Raw genomic sequence first — 23,311 nt, forward strand, 5'->3', positions numbered from 1 at the left:
TGAAACAGTTATTTACTTATTACCCAGCAGCAAAAGTAGTTACTCCAAAACCCCAAATTCAACTAAATCCTGCTGCTTACCAGCCTCTATTTCAATTTCCACACCTATCCTCAGCTAATATCCATAACTCAATGTACCTGAACTCAAAAATGCAGAAGTAGGTAACAAGCTGTGGTGTGATTTTTGAATTTCTGATCATAGTCTCTTATACAACTTGTTAGTGATAACATTATTTTCTGTACTGCCTGAGGTATTTCTTTTTTTTTCACTACCTGTCCTAGAGTTATCTATTATCATTTCACCCTTCCTCCTATGGCATTCACGCGTACCTAATTACTTTTTCCTCTCCCGGGGGATTTCATGTATAATAGATTAGGTTTGTTTTAGCTCTCCCCAAAAGAAAAGCTGCCCCTGCCTTTGTCTCACGGGGCCTGCCTTACACAAAATAAAGGTCAGGACGGTTTCACAATGACATGGATTTCCACACTCCTCTGGATCAGCCCTACAAAGTGTTTTTATCCTCTTAAAGAAAAGTAGGCCAAAAAATCATGTATTCAGGTGCCATATCAATTCCCTGGTTGCATCTTCTGTGCTGCATGTTGATGGCATAACCAAGCCTGGCACACCAAACACTCTTTTTGACAGAGGCTCTCTGTTAGGGAGTGATTGTTATGTGGTTCACACTGAGTTCATGTTGACTTGTGTGTAGTTTTGCTCAACCAGCATATATGTTTTTTTTCTTTATACTGTCAAACATGGCCTTTGTTCTTTCTTCTCTTACTTCACCTGTGCTGGTACAGATCTTACATTCCTCATTGTCACTCCCCAGATTATGGTACTATCAGGAAAGTGCTTTCCCCTCTGAACCAGTCCACCGGGAGCTGCCTATTGGAGGAGATTGAGCTGTTCCCGCCCAGGAAGAGGCAGCCTATCCGCAGCCTGCTGATCCTGCACAGCCGCAGCGAGCTCTACGTGGGTGTAAGAGACCAGGTCATCAAGATTCCACTCAAGAGATGCAGCTACCACAAGAGCAGAGAGTGAGTGCATGCACAAACAAACAAACACCATTAATCTCAATGGAAACTGTCAAAAGGAAATGTGCTCACAACAAAGTTTTCAAGCCCCCACTTTCATAAGATGCTCTTTATCGGAGAGGGCCAGGCCTTGGTGTTGGTCAGGGCCCTTTGCTGAGATTTAAACCCCTCTAAATCAGCTTTGTCTGAGCCACTAGAGGTGCCCTCTGTCTCTCCGTCTCACTGTTTAGGTCTCTCTTGTTGTCATTGACCCACACAAAACTCGTGCACTTTCTCCCTGGTGTACAGTCCTGCGGCGACTGTGTGTGTTTATCAGATGTATTGAGTTTCTGTCTGTCTGGAAGATGCTCCATCAAGGCATAAATATTAGCAAAGAAAACCCGAGACAGGGGCCGGGGTGTGAAGACTTACCACAAGATTGGGATCCCATCCATCATCGCACGCAGAAAAAAGGAATCACACCTGCATTCCTTATCTCTCACACAATGAGCTGTTATTGAAATACACAAAAGAGTTAAAGCTTCATATTACAGTTGTGGCTCTGTGGGATATGCTGAAGCCAATATGGCACTTCATCACTTTTTTGTGCAAAAAAAGTCAGAAAAGACAAAACAGAAACAAAAAGCATGGTCACCTACACGGAGTCACTGGGTTTGTTGTGTCAATTCTTTGAGGTTTAGCTTGTTTGAAATATTAGAAGATGGATGATGGATGGATGAGATCCAATCTTGTGGTGAGTTTTTACACCTCAGTCTCTGTCTTTGGCTGTGTCTCTCTGATGGGTGGTGTATAATCTGCACGGCCCTTAAGGCTCCTTGAAAGACAGGTGCTGGCATGTTCCCTCTCCCTTTCATTTTGCACCGTGGTCGTCACTCCTAACATCTTTGTCTGAACAAAAACATGTCTTATTTTTGTTAGTTATGCAGCCACCTTGTGCGTGCAGACAAACAGTGCTCCTGTCTTTCTTAAATTTCATACAGATAGATAGATAGCATGTGATCTTGCATAAGAACTCTTGTTTGTGTCTGCGTGCAGTTCATTGTTATGAAACCCACGGACAACTTTGTTACATTTCACCAGCAGTACGACAGGCCTGCGGCTCAAAGATATGCCATTGTGCTGTCACTGCAGACTTGTGTTTTTATGAAAAGAGTAACATCAGGCCTTTTATTGCACTCAATAAACCATCTGAAGCAGACAGCAAAGACAGATCCAGCTATCTTTACCACACTGTCCTCACAGTGAATATTTGTTGGGCTGATAAGCGTGGTGTGTGTATGCATGCCTAGGGGAAACTGTAATCCTCGTGCTTGGCTTGATGATTACCTGAAAATCTGTCAGCAAATTAAGGAATCATTTTATGATGCTGATGTAATCTTCAGCACGTGTGTCTCTCTCTCTGCTCTTGGTTTTCTTACCTCTTTGTCCTCTCCTCAAACTTCCCCAATCTTCTCTCTTATACTTTCTCACATACCTTCACCTTCTATCTCATCTCTCACAGTTTCCATCAATCATTTCTCCTGCCGTGTTATCTTTTACTCTACTCTGTAATCTCACTCTTCAGCCTAATGTTTGATTTCTTGTCACAATACAGTGTGTGTGTGTGTGTGTAAAAAAATGTCTGCATAACTGACAGGTGATAAAAGACCATCAAAGGTATTAAAAATTGGTCCTTTTAGCGTGACAATCTGTAATTTCATAGGTAGTGTTGGTGTCTATGATTTCAGACATTGCTATATAGACATCCATCCAACAACCAACCTGCATGATGACCTGCAGGAAGAATGATCTAAGCTTTCCTCAGGGTCCCCTGAAGCAGGTGTGGACATCACTTGTGAGAAAATGGAAACGCAGCCGCAGTCACTTAACAAGAGCGTGTGACTGACCAGAGGTCACAATTACTAGTTAGCAGGCTTACCTCAGCATAGATCTCTTCACCACAATACACAGCCTATTTTAGTGTTTTTAAATGTGTTAATTGTGAACTTCATTCTCTAATTTTAGAGCCTGTGTTGGAGCCAGGGATCCATACTGTGGATGGGATCTGCTGCTGAAGAAATGCACCACCCTGGAGGAAAGTGTGAGAATGAGCCAGTGGGAGCAGAGCATCACAAAATGCCCTGTAAGTATCCTGGAACTGCTATCTGATCTGTACATACTTCATCATCGCTCTCTTCCTCGTTACACAGCTCCTTTTCTGTCTCTACTTTGAACCTTTAAAGTTGGTGGAAAACACAATTATCCTCACTCTCTGCTCTTTCTCTGCATGAATTTAATACTCAAGTTCATCTGCTGCACTCTTCCACTCTGAAAGCTACACCCTGCGCATTCACACTCACACACTCACAAGCCCCAAAAACCAGACTGAGAAAACGTATCCTTGCCAAAGGAAGGCATCTTGGGACTAAGGAACTTGACTTAAAGAGAGCAGCCTGTACCCTGGGAATCATCAAGTATGCTGCCTCAATCATTCACCTCTGACTGCTTGTTCATTAGCAAAACAGCTCTTCCATTTATTTTAACGTGCACCAAAAGTGGGAGCAGTATTAGAGGGCGGTAAGCCTATCAATTTCAGCATGCCTCTTCTTTTTTCAGTAGACATGATTTCCAAACCAGTCACAGCCTCTGTACCCTTTTATGTGGCGTCATGTTCGGAGGAACTCTTGGCACTCAGGCCATTAAGCGGCAGCAGTGGCATCTGTCAGCAGAGCTGGCAGAAAGTTGGCCTACACTGCATCCACACGCAGTATGCATTCAGACACATGTAAGGGGTGATGGATAAGTTCGTGGCCTAAGGTAGAAAGAGTCAATTTTAGAAAACCTAGCACATTTATTTTCAACATGGTCCCCTCCTGCATTTACACATTTAATGCAGCAGTTGGGCTCTGTAGAAGTCTTCAGGCTCCAGAAAGTGGTCCAGAGTAGTAGTGTCTTCACTTTAAAATGCCATACACAGAACTTCTTGTTCGTTTCAGAGAAACAGGGTGTGTGTAGGTAAGTTCAAATCTACATACATTGATGGACTGGAGCCTGGTGGAGGAGCTCCCCTCTGGTCATCTTTCTTCACCAAATATTTTATTTCTTCATAGCTGTGTCAAGGGAATCTCTTAAAAAGCTTGAAGAGATCAGCATAAATAGCATGACCTCTTTTTAGATATAATCCTCAAGAAACTCTGCATTAATATCCCTGAACACACAGACCATCACATCACTTCTTTGATACAGATGAAGAAATCTCTGCCTCAGAAACATTCCTTTACATGTTGTTAAGTGCCGCAGCCAAGAGAGTACTTGGTCATGTGGTGGATACCTGTATAGACACCTTCCCGAGAGATACCAAGCCGAGGTTATGGACCTTGTAAGTGTTTACCTGCATGTCAAAAGTAACCGTACTTCCAGAATGGGGTTCATATTTAAAGCTCTCTCTGCCACGTCTGTATTCAGCTGTCACTACTAACTTTATCTTCACAAATTAGTTTGTTATAGCAGCATAGAAAGAAGTAACAATTCTTCACACTTACACACACAAACACTTACAAATAAAAAACATGCAGAAGACTGACATGCTTCCAGTTTTCTTCATAGTCCCTCAGAATTGAACTGCATGTTATTTGATCGTCTTCTACCTTATGCCACAATCTTATAATCTAATGCCTAATGTGTTTAACTAACACTGTCCTGACTTCAGCATTATAATGGTCCGGTTATAATTATCCGTCTCACACTAAATAAGCAAGCATTTTCTGAAAATGTGAAACTATTACTTTAAATGGAGAATCTTGTTAAAGCTAATATTCCCAGCAGCGTAGCCGCTATTACTGGGTTTGGATGTATTTTCAGGTGGTCACATAGCACTGCCCATACCCCTGATGGAAATGGCATTTACTCACTTAACCTTTCCAACCAGTTCCAGTCCATTTAGCATGAGCATGAATATAACTTTGGCAGTAATAACTTTGTATGCTGACAGCAAGAAATGGCCTCGCAGCAGGGGGGTCTGAAGCCAGACCAGAACAAGGAAAATGTCTGTGCAGCATTTCATTGCCAAAATCTGCAAAACATCGGAGCGGAGTCTTTTATCACAGTTACAGTTTCACTCCCTATGAGTTCGTTAACAGTTTGCAAAAGGCTAAACAGGCTGAATGTCTGCCTCGCCACGTTCTTCTCCTGCAAAGTGGAAGTGTGGACTTGGAGGCCAGTCAAGGGTTTGCACACTGAGTTGTGTAGGCAGAGACAGGAGATACGCTTTACCAACCTATTCACAAACGCCATCTGGCAGCACAGACTGTATATCTGTATGGAACAAGCAGGATTTTGTTTAAGGAGAAGGTAAAACACACAAGTGTATTTTTCACTCAGGTAAAATGGAAATTTTTGCTCAATTTGTTTTTCAAGAAGGAACCCATTTTTTTGAAAACCCCCCAACTTTAAAAACACAATGTTACATTGTTCATTAGAATAAAAAGGGACTCATCTGTTCAGTCTAATTTAACCAAAATCCGGAGTGCCTTTATTTTCCCCTCAGATTTCATCTATTATCTTCTTTTTAGTGTCCTTCCCTTTATTCTAATGAATAAAGCTGCACAATTCCTACCAATTAAAAACTTCAGTGTTTGTATCTTCTATATAAAACATGAAAAATTAATGGACTTGATAATATACATCTTCCATGTCATTTATAGCCTCAGCTATAAATGATATTGCAATATTGCTCTATGGGCTGCCTCTGTGTAATTGTTTCCATTGATGCAGATGTTGTCTGTATCAGCCAAGCGTCCCCCATTTAGCCGCACGCCGGAGTTCATTTACCAGTAAGAGCGGAGGGCAGACGTTATTGTGCTTCTGCCAAAGCAGCTGATGATCATGCTCGCTGGTCTCCTCGTGTAAAAGTGCTGTGAATTTTTAAATCACCCTGAAATGTAGTGGCGACATGGCTCATAGCATCCACAGATCTCACTCCGGTGCTTTTTTGTATTTAGCACACATTGCCAGGACATCGCACCGTAATTCATGGTTCCCATAATATCAGAGCCTTCCTGTTTGATTCTGTTTTGCTTCAGATATTCATTTACGAGGCCACTTTTATTTCCTCATATTTCTGCGCTTTGAATTTGTCCATTCACGGCTTTCATCTGCCTTTCTGAATCTCTGTTTTTCTCTTTTGGGATCTCATCATATCCCAAGACAATTTTCATATATCTTCCTCGTGTTTACAGCACATAAATGCACAATTTTGGACGCGCTGGAGATGATATAATGTAGTTATTTTTGCATCTATTTGTGGAAAATTGATTTCTCTTTGCATCCAGCCATACCCGTGGGCTGCGTCTCCCAGAGCAACACATTCCTGAGAGCATCACTCTAATGCAATGACCAGTTTCTGAGAAAAGCCATTACTTCCAAATGTTTTATTTCTGGCCCCTTTTTTTTTGTTGCTAACAGGTGCGTAATGTTACAGTCGATGGAGGCTTTGGGGTCTGGTCGGGGTGGTCCACTTGTAGCCATAATGATGGAGGCAGCGCGGGGTCATGTCTGTGTCGGACACGAGCCTGTGATAACCCCGCACCTCAGTGTGGCGGCCAGCCGTGCTATGGTATCAGCGTTGAGGTCGCCAACTGCTCCAGGTAAATCACTTCGATAACGCAGATAAATCAAGATGGAGTAATGTGATAAGTATACAAAAAAATCATGTAATTAATTCCCTGCATCCTCACACCTAATCATTAGTGATCCACACACAGAATCGTTGCATGTTGCATATTCACTCCCTCATTTAGGGGTAAGAAGTGTTGATTGGGTGTTGTTTTTTGACAGTGTCTCAGCTGACATAGTACAAATTTTAACACTCAGACGTTACTGAGATGCTGCTGCTGCTGCATCAGTCGTTCAGCTCTTTCACAAAACATGTTGATAAGGAGATGTTTTTTAAGTCAATTAAATCTTTTAGTGTAATATATGACAGAGCAATAATAAATGCTTATCACAACGTCCCTTCCCTATTATTCACGGTGCAATTAAACAGGCTCAGATAAAAAGCAGCATATTCCTGTGTAGGAAAGCTGTAATGTTGAAATGCTTTACACTGTTCATCCTTTTGATGTGTTTAATTAAAGCTTTCACTGAATCATTTTTCATTAAGTTCAGTCTTACCTAAGCTCTCAGCTTAAACCAGATCTCATTCAGATGATTCCATGTGAATACAAAACTATAAACCTGACTGAATTTAAAGACAGGTGGTGTGAAGTTAAGAGAGGTGCAGGTAGTATAATTATAAGAACCTGTCCATGGTGTCTGCGGCTGTCTGTGCACCACTGGTAAAGCTCTGTCTGATTGGAAAAATGTTTCAGTAGGTACATTTTAATGAATAATTTGACTCAATGGAAAAGAGACATTTCTATTTGTCTTCAGTGTAGCCAAAAAAAAGATAGCTCTTTCGTCCTGATTCAATTGATGTATGTTCTCTCAATCGGTGACTGGTGTTGCTCTGTGTGTCTCCATAGAAACGGAGCTTGGACTCCCTGGACTTCCTGGTCTCCCTGCAGCACCAGCTGCGGCATTGGCTTCCAGGTGCGTCAGCGCTCCTGCAGCAACCCGACTCCTCGCCATGGCGGACGAGTGTGTGTGGGACAGAACCGTGAGGAGAGGTAAATGATACAAGTGTTAATAAACATAACTGCAGGCTTTATATGCAGGTTTGGATCCAAACAAAGAAAAAAGGAACTTTCTTCCATAATTTGCAACCTGCAGGAAGTATGACTTTGACTGTGACTTTTTGTTTTCTCCCCCCCCTTCTGTCCAACTATGTGACAGCCAATTAAGGAATGAGTGGGGTAGGCCTGTGCCTGGGTAATTATCTTGCTTCCACACACAGACTGAGTCCACGTTTTGAAGCTTTGGAGGCTTTGGCATAGAATAATCGCCTTTTTAAAGATGTTTGTTTGGTTTCTAAGCAACCTTCAGGGCCTGAAAAAAATCAGTTTTCAAGGAGAGAGTGTGTGTGTGTGTGTGTGTGTGTGTGTGTGTGTGTGTGTGATGGAGCACAGACAGACAAAGCAGCACAGGTAGAAAAGGTCAAGAGATTAGTATTTAAAAGTTTCTCCACTCTGAAAGTTTAGAAAAATATGGCAAACCTGGAAAAAGACTAAAGGACTAAAACTTTATTGCATTATTTTAATTTGCTCCCAGCGTGCTTTAATGAACTTGTGTTCCATATTTGTGTTACACAGCAAGGCATTGTGTGATGTTTTCTTTATCCGGCCCCTGCTGTTTGCCAGAGGTCAAGAAAAAGTGCAAATACAGTTCAGAGGGCACAGAGAAAGAGAAAGAAGCTATAGGATAAAACAAATTGTTACCATGGCAACAGAAACAGCAACAGTGATGGACGAGTAATTGGATACCGCCTTCAAGGATGAACCTGATATTACTCCTTTTTTTTATTTTTGTTTTTTTCTGCAGTTTTTCATTTCCTCTTTTTCTCCTTTAACCTTCTTAGTCATTGCTGCTCCTGGTGGAGCGGTACTTCTCTCAAGGACTGCGCCACCGGGAGCCTTGAGGAAAATATACAGAGTGACCAGCACAGAGCATTAAAAAAAAAGAAACAAAAGAAAAAAAAAGCTGGCTGGCACTAAAGACCACAGGAAGCAAATTTTGCCACCCACTCCATTTCTCTCTGTGAGCTTTAATCTCATTTGTTTCATCTCTCCTTCCTGCTCTCAGTACTTGCTCCGTTCAGCTATTTAAAACACCTTAGGCCAGTTAGAGGCCAGCTGTGAGGGCTGGAAAAGGATCTTTGTAAGGTAGGCGCAAAAAACGAGGAGTCTTTGTGTGTGTGTGTGTGAAAGAGAGTCAGACAGATGAACAGTAACGTGAGACAGCGAGAGAAAATGTGTTAACAGTAGATGAATTATGCTCCATCGATGAGTCTGCCTGAGGGGGACAAAAGATGCTACAAAACATGTCTGTAAGTTTAATACAGGCACATCCAGGTGTATCAGGAAAGTTTATCGACCGAAAAAAACTGGGTGTCGATCTCATGTCACGGCGTCCAAAAACTTCCACTCCATCTGTTGTTTATAGTTACCATGTGTGAAATAGGTGAAGTCTTCTGAACAAGCTTTAATCTGCATGGCATGAGAAGAACTGGCTCTTTGTCAGCTTTTTGGGATTCTTTTAATGCTGTGAAAGGCTTTTATTTTATGGGGCACAGGGCTCCTTTCAGAGGTGTTAGACATCTGCAGCAAGGCTCACTACACACTTTGTTCATCCACTTTTGACTCAAGTACCCTGTTTGGCTCTACACACACAGGCCTTTAGGTTCAAAGATGCATGCGCAGGACTTGAGCTCATATACACACATATTCACAAAACAAAGAGGGCTAACGAAACCTCTTTTTTTAACATCTTTTAGTGCGACACTGATTGTTTGCAGCCGGCAGAGCTGCTAAAGATAAAGCAAATGCTATGAAGCTGTACACAGCAGCGCTATGGGCTTAAATCTGGCTGGTTAATGCCTGCATTTATGAACCTTCTGTTGGTATTTCCCTCAGCACGCTGACAGCATCCACACTGCTTACTCAGCCTATAGCGGGTAATTAGCCTCATTTTAGTCTGATCAGCTCTGTGTGTTTTAGAGAGGAGGGAAAAAGGAGAAGATAACAAAGGCACTCGCTTGTCTGAAGTGATTAAAGTGTGGGTGATGATGATTTTGAAGCTGTATTGATTAGAGACGTTTTTTATTGTGTTGTGGCTGCAGCAGGGAGATTTTGTGCGTGAATGAATATCTTCCTCCTTCTCTCAGATTGTAATCCACTCTGTGTCATCCCACTACAAGAATGCAGATTAGTCAAAGGGAATAGCAACACTGCTCTGAACATTTTTACAACCGCTACATATAATAGCAGAATATTGAGGAATAGTACGATGAAAATATGCAGTCTCTAGAGGAGGGGGAGAAATGTAAAGAAGTCTCAGCTTTCTTTATTAGGGATTCATGAGCCAAAACACAACAATATAGTAATAAAAGCAATTTTATAGCATGCGTAAAAGTTATAAAATAAATTATATGGTTCTAATAAGCCCAGCAATCGTCTGTCCTTAATGTATAACGAGGATTGAGTAATTAAAGTATTTCAGACATGGCAGTAATCCTGTCTTGTAAAACGATGTAATTAGAGATGATGCATGCATCTTTGTGGCTTTTTTAATAGGCTGTGTCAATGAATTATGCAAACTGCATATGCACGTTCATTAAGATCGGAGATGTAATTTTCTTAGCTGTTCTTTAAAGCGACGCACAGACATTTGTTACAGACCTGTCTCTGGCGGCACAACTCAGTCAGCCGCTCCCCGGCCACATCAGACAGACATGTTAAAAAGTTGGTTTACAGACATCACTGCCTTGTGGTCTGAACCCTTTATAGCTATTCCAGTTCAGCGGCAAGGTTTCAAACGTGCGGTGACATCTTAGATGCCCCTCACATGTAATTTTAGCAGATAAAGTAGCTATTAGGTTTTCCATAGACAGAGCAAAAGGGTGTCGTTCATGATTTGGCGAGTTAACCTCTATTGTCACGCCGTGTAAAAACTTTGTTGTGTTTATTCATGTCATTTGAATTATTTAATTACAGTACACAATTGAGCCAGCTGCAATTTTCTTTTTTTTTATTGTAACAAAGAAAATCAATCATGTGTGACAACCCAGCAGATGTTCACATGCATCACATGCACTACACTTACTTTCAGCTGTTGATGAAGATTCTCAGTCATCCAGGTCATATGCATAGAGACGTTCGAAGCAAGGCATCTGGACTTGTAGATTCCAGATGCCTTGCTTCAGTCGTCTCTACTTTTAGCTGTTTATATATAAAAGAGACCAACAGCCCCCCCAGTCGCGGTATAGTCCACTACATAATGTGCTCATCATGTTGTAGTGCTGTTCAAATGTGTAGTGACTGAGAATCATGAAAATCATGCAAACTTTCCTATATGGTGAGGAGGCAGTATAGTGCATTGATGTTGGACACAGCCCTGGTTTGTTTTTTTGCTTCCTGTTGTTGTTGTTTTTTGGCCAGTATTCTGCATCACCTGCATTTCCCTGTGGGTTTGATGACCCTTACAAAACACAATCCGTCTACATAGCAGATGAACTATAGTATGAGAACTATAGTATGAATGGAATGTGAGCAAGTATTTATACTAGTGTCAGTCAAGCTTACTTTTTTTTTTTTTGTTTTAACCTGTACAACCTAAACTAGGTTGATAACATGTTGGCTGTTTGAACATGATAAACATGACCTTCTCACAAACTGGCAAATCAATCAGGTTGTTTTTTTTCATTGGTGATTTTAAAGCTTAACATCGGATTTTAATTGGTGTTTTGCTCATTAGCTGTCTGACTTTACATTGGTTTGTTGTTCTGTTGTTTATTTTTAAGAGAAACCTAGCACCTGGACTCAGTGTTCCTGTCTGGTTAGATAAAGAATTTTACTCATCCTCTGCTGTCTTTTCTCTCTGCTAGGTACTGCAACGAACACCTGCCGTGCCCACCACACGTCTACTGGTCGGCCTGGTCGGCATGGGAACGCTGCAATGTGCCTTGTGGCGGAGGCATCCAGTCACGACGCAGAACCTGTGAGAACGGCAATGACTGTCCTGGGTGTGGTCAGGTACGTCATGGAAGACAATAGCTCTCACATACAACGTGCCAGTATCCGTCTTTGTCTCATTGTTAGGGATGTCAGCCTGAGCCATCTGACGCGCTGAGCAGTGAGTGCTGATGAAACTGGAACATCGAACGCCATCAAATCCCATGGCTATATTTACACAGTGGCAGCAGCCATCAGATTTATAACCAAGACCTATTTAATACCACACACACACGCTCACACACACACAGAGTGTAATCACTCCACATATGAATAGGCTTATTTTCTGCTTCTCCAAAGCACAGATGATGCAAGGAAGTGTTGAAATACGAGTGTCCTCCGTGGTGACAGAATGATGTGATGCTTGTGTTATTTCTGGTGCTATTTTCATGCATACATACACTCCCTCATGCAGACTTCTTGTAAATGTAAGAGAGAACGAACATGATAGCTAAGGCTTCTTGTGTCCCTCTTGGAAATGGATTAAAGAATATGGGTCAGGGCCTTGTGGATGCACGAGATCCTTGAAGAGTATTTTAGTTTGTTTGTGGGTTCTCTGTCATTTTGTTAGAGATTTAGATTTTTGATGGTTTCAGCACAAAGCTGATTGTTTATAGCTGTGTATGCATGTGGTATAAATGATCAGAAGCAGGCATTCAGTTTGTTCAATGAAAGTGGATGTTGGATGAAATTTGTTTTCAGTAAAATGCTGAGAAGGCCTCCATCGATTCAAATCCCATTTAGCTGAAAAACACACATCCCACAGTTTGTGTAATGGCCCGTTGTAAAGCTAAATAATACAGTGCCAACATTATGAGGCATCCCACACAAGGCCTTCCAACCTTCAAAATATAGTATCTGATAATTGTGCATGACACATTAGTGGCTGCAGAACACCCAAATGAAAAGACTGACCTCCCATTAAGAAGCTACTTGGCCATCACACACACACACACACACACATGTTTATATGATGGCAGCTGTCCTATTACTGTCATTACAGTGCAGGCATGATCCTCACTGATGGATTCCTGTAGGAGCATGCTGCTGAGCACGAGGGAGTCTCTGCACCTTGTGCACCTGTTTTTAAAGGGAAATCCTGTCCTCATGTGGTTGTTTCTAAAGTATCCCCAGTTTGTATGAGTGCTCAGGCTCAGTGAGCAGGAGATGTTAGAGATAGTTTTTTATTGGTGTCACGGGAGGGGGGACAGAGCTGAGCTGGGTCAGTGGGAAAGGTCAAATGAGCGCTTTGTAGGAACTCAATACTCTTTCTGTCTGTTAAACTAACTGGCTGTGCTTGTGTTTCCTCCTTTTAGCTCCTGGACGTTCACTTGTTGTCCTTTTTCCCTTTGTTTTGTTTTCCCCCATCGACTCCTTGTCTTCTAACATTGTGATGTGGACTTAATTGGGGCTGTCTCAGCCACCAGAGTTGTAATTACATGCAGACTTCACAGACACCTCTTTCCTGGGCAGAACTTTGTTTGGACAGCTTGCATTTTAGCTGCATGTTTACTCTGATCAAAGAACCATTTGCTACCTTTCATTTACAGCTCTGATAAGGTGCTAAATGGCACAGCTGTTAATGTACAACAATTGGTTGATCGCACTTAAAGCAACTGAACACAGCTTAGGTGCTCAAGACAGACACCTTGTCTATGCTAACATGTTTTTCATATTACCCAAACCTTGAAGATCCGGAGAATGATGGGAATATGTTCACTTAATTTCATCAAGGAACCTAAAAAGTGAGTTCATTTTTACTTGCCATCTGTCTGTGCTTCTTCCCCCGGACACCTCTATGTTTAATTAAACAGAAGGATACCACACACACACAAACTCACACACTCACACACGTTGCAGTTTCTGTCATCACAGCTACTTTTTTAGAAAAGGAATCCTACTGTGACCTGACAAGAAGAACACACAGTGTACGTCTTCGACATCACTGTGCATCGTGCGTTCATGTTGTAAGGTATGATATCATGGCGGCCGCCTGTGGTCAGGTCCAGGTGTTTACCAGTCTTTAATCAACAGAGATGAGCTAACATCTGTTTAGTGTTTTAAGAAGATGTCAGGTTAATAAATTACAGGAAGTTTTGGGAAAAAAAGTTCAAACATTCAACAAACACACAGCCTGCTGTAACAGAATCACAGAGCAACTACTTTTTGTAGTTTGCTATGATCCCTGAGGCATAAGTTTCTTTGTTTAAACCCTCTCCGTAGGAAGCTCACACCACAAAATAGCTCAACTAAAGAAAGTGTAGATTCAGGTCACTTCAATTTAAAAAAAGCACACAATACAGCTATGGCTGATTAAAGGAACACACTTTTTGTCATACCTGATGTCATCCTGCACATCTCAGGCCTGTGTTTTTACAACACTGTTTATTCCTGAAGTGTTCAGGGCCTCATTTTGCTGATGCAAAAGGCCACATGATTGCAACTTCATCAGACTGAGCCCTGCTCCGTGCAGCTCTGTTCCATCTCTCTCTCTCGTTTCACTGCATCTGCACTACAGGTTTGAATCCCCAGAGAAGCTAGCAAAAATCTGGGCTGAAAATAAACAAGTCAGGCTCCAGCAGAGATGCACTGTACCAGCAGTACAGTACTTAACCCCATCTTTTCCTATGTGATGACTGCAAATACCCTGCTACAAAACAAGAAGTGTGCTCTGTCAGATCTGGATAAATTGGAGGCAAAACCGTTTCCCAGTGCTGAAGCAGTGAATAATTTATTACAGGTTAAAAGTTATCAAAACCGTTTGTTAGTCAAAAGAAAAAATCATTTAAAATGCATTTCAACATCATGTTTAAGTCATCAGAGTGGATGGCAGGTGGATCAGCAAGGTCTGCAAGATGTGGAGATTTTAATCTAACAATGTTTTAGTTGAATTCTGCAAATAATACAGTCTATAAGCTGTCAGTTCTGTGTGTGTGCTGAAAGAAGATCTGGGGTTTGTGTGTACACAGCTTTGGTTCTGTGAAAGGGGAAACAACAAAGATGATTGGAGTGATCCACACAACACTGGTCCAGCCAACCGGCACATGACAGCTGGAATGGGGTGAAAAGGGAGCGGGGGATTTGGAGTGGAAGAGTAGCATACTGTATATGTAGCATGCCTTCAAAATATGAGGGAAAAGACTACAAAGAAGAGGCAGGTGAAGAGGAGAGGGACAAATGAAGATGAAGAGTCCGAGTCTGTACATGCTCGTGCTCACAAAGTTACTAATTTGCAAAGCAAAGATGGCCGACATGTTTTGACCACATTGTATCAGATCTCGATTGTCAAAAGGCATGAAACAGGTGATGCAGGGTCAGGGTGTACCACAACGCAAGATTAACAGGTTAGAGGTCTAGAGTCAGAGTTAGCAGCTCCCTTTTAATCCGGTTGGATTACCACGATAATTTAAACTTCAAACTTGATCAGGAGCAGATTATGAGCAGCCATAAAAGGTTCTGCTCTTCCACTGATCACCTACTGTAAGACATCATCATTATTCACAGTCAGTCCACAGAGAAAGACCACAATGATTCATTTTTAATGACGCACAGCATTCTCTGTGAGCGTGACTTAAAAGCTGTCAGTGTGACACTGATGAAATGAAATGAATATTTTCATATGTAGAATGTAATGTTGAAATAGCCCATAGACCATCAGACTGCATGATTAAATACATTTGATTAGATGATTAGATACATTTAAAATGTAAAGTAGTAAACATAGGAGCAGGTAATATGATTCAGAGTGTAGCCTTGATCACAGTCAAACATTCAGTCTATAAAATTATTTCTCTTTTATTTTGCCAAAATATAAATTACTTCCTGCTTGCATACTCTTTCTTATTTTAATTTTGTTTCTGTTTTTTTTTCTGAAACTTGCATATTTGGCAGGCTGATCTTAGAACTGCCAAAATTTGTCTTCCTTGCTAAATTAGTGAGTGTTCCAGGTCTTCTGAAATAGTGAGCTAAAGCTGGCCAAAATATACCAAAATATACATCTTTTCCTCCTTAAGTATGTGCGTGGTAATAGAGGAGAGGCATATTTTGGTGGACTGATTTTTTTTGGCCAAAAACTGCATCCCCTGCTAAATTAGTCAAAATGAGTGTCATTTCATCATATTCATCAATCCTCTCTGCTGCAGCTGGGCTGCTTTCTCATAGTATTCTCTATGATAAGCAGCTTTTCCTACTGGATAAAGCCTGCAACCCACAAACTGCCCGTTATGCAGCGGGAAAGCATCAAACAACACATGTAACGTCCAGTTTCACTTTTTGTTTCCCCAATGAGTTACTTATTGTGTGTTCTCTGCTGTTTAAGCTGCTCTGAAACAGCCCTTTAATTAAGACAAAATGTGACAGTAAGCAAGTTAGGAAATCAATTTGACTCCAAAATCTAAAAGTCTTTTTTCAATCAGACAGAAAACCAACCTGAATAGTGCATGATCTGCTGACTCAACAGTGAGCTGCCACCTCTCTGATCTCCCTGCTCACTGCTTTGATGACATTTGATGACATTACACCTTTAAAGAATGTGTGCAATTCAGTTTTAGCTGCACACTGCACAGTTTTGGATAAAGACTTGTGAAATTCAGTAACACAGAGTTTCATATTTACCCTCACATTAAGAAAGACTACTTCAGCTACTTCTCTCCAAGAGCTGCGATGCCAGCACAGATGGCATATTCACTCTAATTCCTAGTATTGGATAAAAGAGGACCTTGCTTCAGACGTGTGTGGTCCTTAGGAATATATCATTCACTGTGATATTTCTGACTTTGTACAGTAAAATACATCAAATATTTCACACATGCAGAGATCAAAAAGAACCATTCTTCAGCGGTGAATCTGTCTCTCTGAGTCAAATGCGGGCCATGAAGAACTGACGGTGCGCGAAGCTGCTTAATGAATTTGAGAGCTGTTCTATTTACCTGTGAGGAGTTCAGTTGTGCAGCCGGGCTGTGAAATGAAAGTTAAGTACCCCGTGTTTGTGTAGGCAGACTGATGTGAGAACACGCTTGTGTATTTTTTTGCATTGCTCAGTGTTACTCATCGTGTGTGCACTGGTGTGTAGCCTGCTCCTGGCCGACAGCAGACTTCACTATGGGTGGAAAGAGAGAGAGAGAGGAGTCAGTGTGTGACAAAGTGTGTTTTGGACGGTGCTGCTAATTGAACTGATGTGTCACTGAGACCTGAAGAACATTAGGCCTCCATCTCTGCAGACTCGACCACAATAGATAAAGATGTAGACTCTTGAGAGGATTAGTCACTCTCACATCTGGACTGTATACTTAAACATAAGGGTGCTAGTGTGTGTAAAATCACACAACACACACACACTCAGCAGTCCCAGTCCAATACAAAGTATAATGAGTGTAATAATGGTAGGAGGCTGGAGAGGCGCGACTCCTTATTATTCACCTCCCACAGCTGGCCAGACACCACAGAGGCCCTTTTGTACCTACACACACATGCATTCCGTTTCATCTACACACACACACACACACACATACACACAGAAGTAAAGACACGCAATGTATTTCTCCCTTCTGCTCCACATTCATACATTCTTCACTTAAAATAAGGAGAGAAGCTGAGGGCTTTCTTTCCCAGCACTCACACACCAGGCTGGCTTTCTTTTTCTTTTCTTTTTTCCTTCTCAACTTGTATCCCCTCAGTCTAAATCACCTAAAAAAATAAGCATAAAGGTCTGTGGATGGAGACAGAATGAGATAGGAGCTGCCTGAATCCATAACTCAGCCATGCATAAACTTCTAAACACACATATACGCTTCACACACACTGTGCCATGGTGCCAGCCTAAAGAAAAAAGTTTCACTCCATAGTAAACTTGACAGTCTTGCATACACACACACACACAGACATGGCCACTACTTCCATGCTGACCAACCAGGCAGCTTGTTTGTGCGAGGCAGTAAAGATGCTATCAAGCGTCCTCCCCAGCCGGCCCCCCTGAGCTCCCGCCAGAAACCCATTACAGAGCTGCCCGTCTCTGAGCAGCTGCCTGTTAAAGGTGTTTCACAGCATAAAATCGCTGCTCTCCATTTGCCCATAATGCACATCACCGCTTCCGCCAGGGCGGGGGGAGCGGCGTACGAGTCAAAATCAGCGGACTAATTGAATCCAATTTTGTGTTCCACATGCCACTTGTCACATTCGACTGCTTTCCAGCATGTTCTCACTTCTGGTTAATTTCTCTGAAATTGAGATGCGAGTGTGGCCGAGGGAAGAACAGAATATGTTTCCTTGTTTCTGTTTTTGCAGTTTTATATTTACTAGTTCATAATATCAGCTGGAAACGGTGAGATAAAGCTACGTTTAAATACAGCTTCTTTTTTTCACACAGGCACATTTACACGTGATGTATTCCTAAGATGACCTATCCACTGCACTCAGACACCGTGCGCGTCATTTGGATGGAGTTATTTTATTGGTTTGTGGGTGTATGTGTGTGTGGAGGTTATGGGTTTGGACTGATGTTTATTTTCACCTCCTCGGGTTCAGTTTTAATGTATTATTCAAAACGTGTTATAAAAATTTCTACTCTAAAAGCAGGAGGGACGGTTTCTGCTTTTATCATTATGCCATGTGCATTCCCACTGTAACGAGGCTCTGTTTACTGTGAAGGACTGTCCACTCAACATTTAGACCCATATGTAATATCATTACCAGCAGGGTTCTTTTTTCATAACAGAGACCCCAAAGGTGGTCTTATACAAGAGACCAGATCTTCATGGCATTCTCACAAATTCATCACATACAACCGGTTGTTGGCTTATCAACACACTACTGGTTCTCACACTGTAAATATTTTTGCACATCTTGTACTGCGTGTGTGTGTCTGCCTGTCTTGGAAGAAGGATTCCTTCTCTGTTGCTCCCAGACATTGGAATATAGAACAGACTGTGAACCTCCTTCAGGCAATTGCATGATTTGTGATTATGTTCTGCATAAATAAAACTGACATATTTTTTTAGTCTTTAACACTGTCACACATAAATAAATATAATAACGTAGCTGCTAAATAAAAAGCTGCTTTTTAGCCTTCTATGTCTTTAAGCTCATCCATAGATTTCAGTACTTGTTTAATTTGAAAATGTTTTAGAGACCTGAAGAGTTTTTTTTTTTATCCCTTTAATTACCTCAGATCAATCTTGGCACCTCGTGAAGTTGAAAGCTGCTGCTTTTATGTCTGAAGATTCTCCGTTATCTCTTGACTTGTTTTACACTGGGATTAGTAGAGTCTTTAAATGGGGAAAAGGTGATTGACTCCGTTCTGATCATAGAAATCTTATCTGTTAAGATTTTTCCACATATGTAATGTCAAATGTGGCACAAGACAGAAATAATTTGCAGTTGAGATGGTAAGGAGTACAGGGAAAAGGGAACATAACTAATGTGTATGACCTGGTCCCATGTTTACACTCTGATAACTGTCATTTGACCTGGGACTAAACACAGATTGTACCCTTTTCCCACTGAAGACAGAAGGCAGATGTCAGCGAGTGTTAGTGTCTTGTTGTTGTTATGAAAGAGGTTTTTGAAAGCAACTGGATTTGGTTGAGTTTTTTGAAGACATTTCACATTTCTTTTGAAAGGCTTCTCAAAGAGCCCTGTGAAAACTTCCTCAGGAGACTCAAGCACGTCCAGTTTCTTTCATTTTAAGACTGAGATTCTGCTTTTATGGTGTTGTTATATGGGAGCACTTACTTAAAGAGTCTAAGTCTTCACCAAAGATAATATATAATGACTCTGGACATGCATGCAAGGGCATCGATTGATATAGTTCAGTCAGTATGATGTCTTTATTATATACTGACCAGCTTGCTGTAAGCCTCATATTCTTTAGCTGCGGCTGATTTGTACAGAGACCTTGAATGAGGTTTAGCTTTAAACCCAGTAATTATCTCCTTAGCCCTCTGCATCGACACTAATCCTCAGAGACTACAGGGAGAAACGCTTACCAGACAAGCCTCATTAAATATTTACTGTGTTTGGCCACCATCAACAACTCACGCAGCAAACACCCACAGATCGTTTGCCTTACCCCCTCCATTCATGCCATGTGTTGCTTTTCTGTCGCCGTAGGCATCGGCGAGACGCTGAGGTGGACTTTTTTCTGCTGCTTTTTGTTATTGGCTGATAATCGCAGATTGTGGGCCGCTCTGCGATGCATGACGATGTTAAATATTAATGTCTGGAGATGATTACTGCGCAAGATGGAGAGAGGCAGGAAGTGTGGTGGAGGTGACATCCTCATTCATCACAGGGCCCTAACAGAATCTAAAACCTCCCTGTGTTTTTAACCTTGGTACCCCGGGGAAGGGAGGCAGAGGGAGCAAGAGGGAGGAGGGGATAGAAAGGATGCTGGATAGGGAGAGGCAGAGAGAGATGAAACAGTGATACAGAGGGGGAAAAGAAGCAAGCACAGGGACACAGGGGCGTGTTATGAAGTGTGTGGGGAAAAAAGGGGGTGAAAGGAATATAAAGAAAGACAGATGGATGCAAAGTGAGACCAGGAGTAAGGAAGGGAGGTGATGAAAAATTGGCCTGCATACTGTATAATGTAGAGCTTCTTCCCTCAGCTGGCCTGTCAGCCCATCCCATGTGACAGGCTGACGGATGTGCAGAAAGAAACTCTTATCTTATTTTGTCAAGGTCTGGCAGTCAGTCAAGTCCTATTCAGCATAAATAAACAAGAGAATGGCAGACGTCTCACCTTCTCTTCCACGGTGTCATTTACTTCAAATGTATCACTTCCTCCACCTCCTTATTTTCTTAGCTAGGCACAAGACGGGGCCACGCTGCCTATTACCCACATATTATCTTCTTCAATCCTATCATCAAATAGAGCATCACAGATGAGGCAGAGTATTTTTCGACCAGTACTCCAAATTGGCTGAGGGAAGTGCAGGAAATATCCTTATGCTACTCCTGAATAAGTCTCACATATCATATTGGTAGAGCTTCAGTGGTGTGTTTTTCATTTTTATTGCCCAGCTCTTGAAGCCAGATGCAGATGGGAGGAAGGGCTGCCATTATTACCGTCTCTGCTTCTGTGTCAACTCCACAGGTCCCTGGCTTGACTGCTCCTTCTCTCCCCCTCCTCCTCTTCATCCTTTTCCCCTTGGTTATAAATTAAACTTGATCAATGACCTTTTCTGCTTGGCTTGTTTGCTTCTTGCCATGTTTAGCAAGTGTCCTAATGGGAATGTATCCTTCGTCAGTGTGTGCTGGCAGCCTGTGTTGTGGCCAGGCAAACCAAGCTTGGTTGGTTTGTAAGGGGATGATTGGGAAAATGTGTGTCAGTGCATAGTGTATATACATAGTACACTAAACCAGCATTATCAAAACCAAGAGAGGATCAAGGATGAGTGACGATGAAAGCTTTGAAAATGTCTATTTCCTGATAAAATAAGCTGTTTAGATTTATGAGTCACTGCTGAGAATTTCAAAAGCCATTGTCCTGTCTTGTTATTATGCTTGGGAAATACACCCGAAATTCCTGTCTGAGCTTGTCATGCTAATTATTGCTTTAATGATTTGTGATTATCCCTTTCTACTCTAGACGTGCCCAATTCACCTGCCAGCAAACGTGCTCGCCATTAAAATAAAGGTTAAATAGAGTGCAATGTTTTCTGTCTCTGTGCCTGCAGGAGTACCAGTCTTGCAACACCCTGCCGTGTCCCGACCTTAAGAAGACCACCCCCTGGACTCCCTGGACACCGGTCAACATTTCTGACAATGGTGGCCACTACGAGCAACGTTTCCGCTACACCTGCAAAGCTCGAATCCCGGATCCGAGTCTTCTAGAAGTGGGCAGACAAAGGATCGAGATGCGGTACTGCTCCAGCGATGGATCCACTGGATGCTCCACTGACGGTGAGTGTGGATACATGTTAGGTCATCATCACTACTTGATCCATGGTCTATTTGTCCCTGTTCCTTCCCCTCTTATTTTGTTCTGCTGTTGTTTGTTGTTTGTCTTTTGTTTACATCTGAGTTTAAGGAACTACAATGTTTAGTGTAACCAATCAGTGTCGAGCCCAGTTTTTTAGGGCTGCTCAGACATACATACCCTCTGAAAGGTACTTTTATTCTTCCCCTAAAATGCTCTGCTGCAGAAACACAAACAAAGATGGGGCCGCTCTAAAATGGCCCAGTAGTTCCTGCAGCACAAAATGCCTTTAGTGCATGCTGTGGGAGGGTGAGCGAGGGAATATTAGTAAATGATTGTGCCACCTTGTACCTGCCCCAAGTTCCTGCAGTGGAAAAACACCTATAGTCTCTTTCCACCTTCAACCTCCTCTGGATGTCTCTGTTTCTACCTTCTGGCTTCCTGCGTCTCCACAGGCTAGTTATAGTCCACTTTGCCTTTAGCCATTCCTTCAGTATGTCTGCCGTTCTTCAGCTCTCTCTTGTCCTCTAAAACTTTTTCTCTCTCTCTGCCCTGCAAAAGTTAAAGGAGGCCTACTTCAGTCAGCTCTTGTGTTTATGGTCCCATCTTTTTAGACTTTATCAGTGGATCAAAGCATCACACATGTTAATGAACTTCCAATCCACAAAGCCGATCAGCCGTTTACGACTAATTTTATCTCTCCCATGCTATTTTTCACACTCACACTCATCAAGACACAAACACACAAGTTCAATTACAGCCTCGCAAAGCAGCGAAAATACCCGCTCTTTATCCGTCATCTCAGCTATTCCCTTTTGCCTGAGTCGGTGCACCACACAGTCTGAGTCAGCCACACCCCTGGTGAATTAAGCGCTGTAAATGTTTGTACAAACAGGCTGCTAATTGACAAGTTGTTTATGTTGTTAAGTGGAAGCTTCCATACTAGAGAGGAGACAGGCGGCATGGCACCACACCACAGCAAAGAGGGTTCAAATGCAGCTGTTAAAGTTTGTTTATGGTGCTGCTGTCTGCCTCAGAGGGAAAAGCTGTTTTTAGGGCTTTAGATTTAGCACCTGGCTAAGATGCAGTCTCCTCCCATCACTTTAAGTTCATCTGTGTCTCTGGGTGGTCTGTTGCTGCTCCACTCACATGCTGGGGTAATCACTGAGGTTAGTCTTAATGTGCACTGTGCCTTGCTGTGCCGTCACTGGTACAAGTCGTTCCCCTCACATTTTGAAGCTTACATGTTCCTAAATGAACAGTGACAGGCTCAGAGAAAACCTGACCGCCGACTCAAAGCTTTAAGAGGACTGACAACCACACATCTGAGACATTAGAGAACAAAGACTTGAGCTTTAATAGGTCTGTCCTGTTTCTGATTAGTGGGAGGAAGTAACTGACACACTGTGTTTCATTAGAGGTTGTCATCAGAAGCCTGACATTAAATTAGCTTCAGTGTTAATTACACCAGTTGAAAAGAAGCAACGGGAGTGAGTTTAGCATTCACTTTTGGCAACATGTCAGTCTGGGTTGTAGGATGTTAGCAGCCTATAGGCCCGAGCCAGCAGATGGTGATGGTACTGTGTGAGCTGAGTAGTACAAGCTTCACATCCTTTCAACAAGTCAGGAAAAAATAGGAAACACTGTTGACTGAGTGCAAATTATGTATCAAGAGTCCTGCAGGTTATGTTCAGAACCATGTTTTGAAGGAAGAGGTT

At 42.1% G+C, this 23,311-nt stretch overlaps 1 protein-coding gene across 3 annotated transcripts in view; it reads left to right on the forward strand.

Annotated features, from left to right (window-relative positions):
* Positions 1-23,311, forward strand: part of sema5a (sema domain, seven thrombospondin repeats (type 1 and type 1-like), transmembrane domain (TM) and short cytoplasmic domain, (semaphorin) 5A) — a 116,675-nt gene that overhangs the window by 70,152 nt on the left and 23,212 nt on the right. For all 3 annotated transcript variants that reach the window (XM_028433427.1, XM_028433426.1, XM_028433428.1), the window contains 6 exons: positions 830-1,037; positions 3,039-3,156; positions 6,477-6,658; positions 7,535-7,678; positions 11,551-11,698; positions 21,352-21,577. In XM_028433427.1, the coding sequence (XP_028289228.1) occupies positions 830-1,037; positions 3,039-3,156; positions 6,477-6,658; positions 7,535-7,678; positions 11,551-11,698; positions 21,352-21,577 (1,026 nt within the window). The remainder of the gene's footprint in view (positions 1-829; positions 1,038-3,038; positions 3,157-6,476; positions 6,659-7,534; positions 7,679-11,550; positions 11,699-21,351; positions 21,578-23,311) is intronic.

Source organism: Parambassis ranga, chromosome 20, assembly GCF_900634625.1.
Source record: "Parambassis ranga chromosome 20, fParRan2.1, whole genome shotgun sequence".
NCBI lineage: Eukaryota > Metazoa > Chordata > Actinopteri > Ambassidae > Parambassis > Parambassis ranga.